Source organism: Palaemon carinicauda, chromosome 10, assembly GCF_036898095.1.
Source record: "Palaemon carinicauda isolate YSFRI2023 chromosome 10, ASM3689809v2, whole genome shotgun sequence".
Taxonomy (NCBI): Eukaryota; Metazoa; Arthropoda; class Malacostraca; order Decapoda; family Palaemonidae; genus Palaemon; species Palaemon carinicauda.
Genome location: NC_090734.1, coordinates 140827622 through 140830121, shown reverse-complemented (window position 1 = coordinate 140830121; position 2500 = coordinate 140827622). Strand labels below are relative to the sequence as shown.

General features: G+C 31.0%; 1 protein-coding gene across 1 annotated transcript in view; it reads left to right on the top strand.

Annotated features, from left to right (window-relative positions):
• Positions 1 to 2500, top strand: part of LOC137648287 (uncharacterized) — a 10340-nt gene that overhangs the window by 1988 nt on the left and 5852 nt on the right. Inside the window, exon 2 of the mRNA XM_068381215.1 lies at positions 1 to 563. This exon is cut by the window's left edge and continues 516 nt beyond it. Coding sequence (XP_068237316.1) covers positions 1 to 563 — 563 coding nt within the window. The remainder of the gene's footprint in view (positions 564 to 2500) is intronic.

The window sequence follows — 2500 nt, the reverse complement described above, 5'->3', positions numbered from 1 at the left end:
GCACTTGGTGGACTCGGCCACAAAGGCATTGGACTTGGCGGTCTTGGCTTAGGAGTAAATGGTGGATTAGGAGGCGGATACGGTGGCTATGGAGGTCTCCTGAGTGCTGGTAACTATGCCAATGGATACAGCCACTCCAACGGATACAATCATGGAAACCACATTCTAAAAGGATTTGGAGGATCAGGCGGACTGAAACACGGCAATCTTAACACACATTTCCTAGGAAAACGAAGCGCTGATCCCGAGCCAGGATTACTCGGTGGACTTGGCGGGCTAGGCCATGGAGGCATTGGACTTGGCGGACTTGGCGGGCTTGGCCATGGAGGTATTGGACTTGGCGGTCTTGGCTTGGGACTCAATGGTGGATTGGGTGGTGGATACGGTGGCTACGGCGGTCTCCTGAGTGCCGGTAACTATGCCAATGGATACAGCCACTCCAACGGATACAGCCATGGAAACCACATTCTAGCTGGAGGTGGAGGATCAGGTGGGCTGCAACATGGCCATCTTAACTCACATCTCCTTGGCAAGAGAAACGCTGACCCCAAACCTGAATCTAAGTGAAGAATTTCAGTGGCCATTAGGAGGCATTAGCAACCTGTATAATTGAGTCCATATTCTACTTAGATTTTCTAAATATACTTTTAATTTTTCTACTATACAGCATTTATAAAAATGAAATATATTTTTTGCATCAAATTACTTTTTTTAATTTTCCTAAGCTCGTTCCCTTAATGTAACCTTCAAAGATGGAAATAAACTTATGTGCATAATGGTACATTATATGTATATGTATATATATATATATATATATATATATATATATATGTATATATATATGTATATATATGTGCATAATGGTACATTATATGTATACATATATATATATATATATATATATATATATATATATATATATATATATATATATATATATATATATTTTCAAAAAGGACCAAAAAAAAAGAAACACAGGAAAAATGAATAAATCACACTATATTTCGGTCAAAATATATATATATATATATATATATATATATATATATATATATATATATATATATATATATATATATATATATTTATGTATATATATATATATATATATATATATATATATATATGTGTGTGTGTGTATATATATAGATATATACATATATATATGTATATATATTATTATTATTATTATCATTATTAACTGCTAAGCTACAACCCTAGTTGGAGAAGCAGGATGCTATAAGCCCAGGGGCCCCAACAGGGAAAATAGCCCAGTGAGGAAAGGAAAATAGGAAAAATAAAATATTTTAAAATGAGTAATAACATTAAAATAAATATTTCCTAAATAAACTATAAATACATTAACAAAATAAGAGGAAGAGAAATTAGATAGAATAGTTTGCCTGAGTGTACCCTCAAGCAAGAGAACTCTAACCGAAGACAGTGGAAGACCATGGTACAGAGGCTATAACGCTGTATATATATATATATATATATATATATATATATATATATATATATATATATATATATATATATATATATATATACATATATATATGCATATACATATATATACTGTATATATATATATATATATATATATATATATATATATATATATATATATATATATATATATATATATATATATATATGTATATATATATAAGTATATATATACATACATATATAAATGTATGAATGATACGAAGAGGTTAGCAATTAGGAGCAAGTGTTCTTCATGTAGAGTGTTTTTGCCCATTTATTTCTTACATTATATACACAGGATATTTGAGTTTGGTACCGAAATCAAACATGTTGCATATGGAATTGATGTTACTCAATTTGCATTGATTAAATCTTCTTCTTATAGACTTAGGTCTAGCTAAAAAAAATTAAAATGGTAAGAATTATTTGGGATGAAGTTATACCTTAGAAAAAAAAAGATGGTTATTAGTATAGTTCTAGGAAATTGGATCTACCCCCAGCCATATGTTTTCATTGTCAATGTCTCTTTAACTTCAAGTTTTTCTTGATTGCAAAGCACTTTTGAGAAACATATCCTGTAAGCGTGCGGAGGAGCCAGTTAGGTGATAACTGAGAGGCGAGTTGAATGCAAGTAAACTTTATTAAACAATCATCGTATTTATATACAACGATGTGAGAGCAAGAACGTCACAAAAATTCAAAAATTGAAAAGCATGAAGTAGTATAATAACGCAAGTTGGCCTATAACAAGGAAGAGCGAGTGGCAAAATAAAAAATCAAACTCATTAGTGTACGACCGTGTATGAAACACATACGGTTACATCAACCTCTTCCTCAATTGCAAAAATAAGCAGCTATTATTATTATTATTATTATTATTATTATTATTATTATTATTATTATTATTATTATTACTTGCTGAGCTGCAACCCTAGTTGGAAAAACAAGTTGCTATAGGCCCAGGAGTCCCAACAGGTTAAATAACCCAGTGAGGAAAAGAAACAAGAAA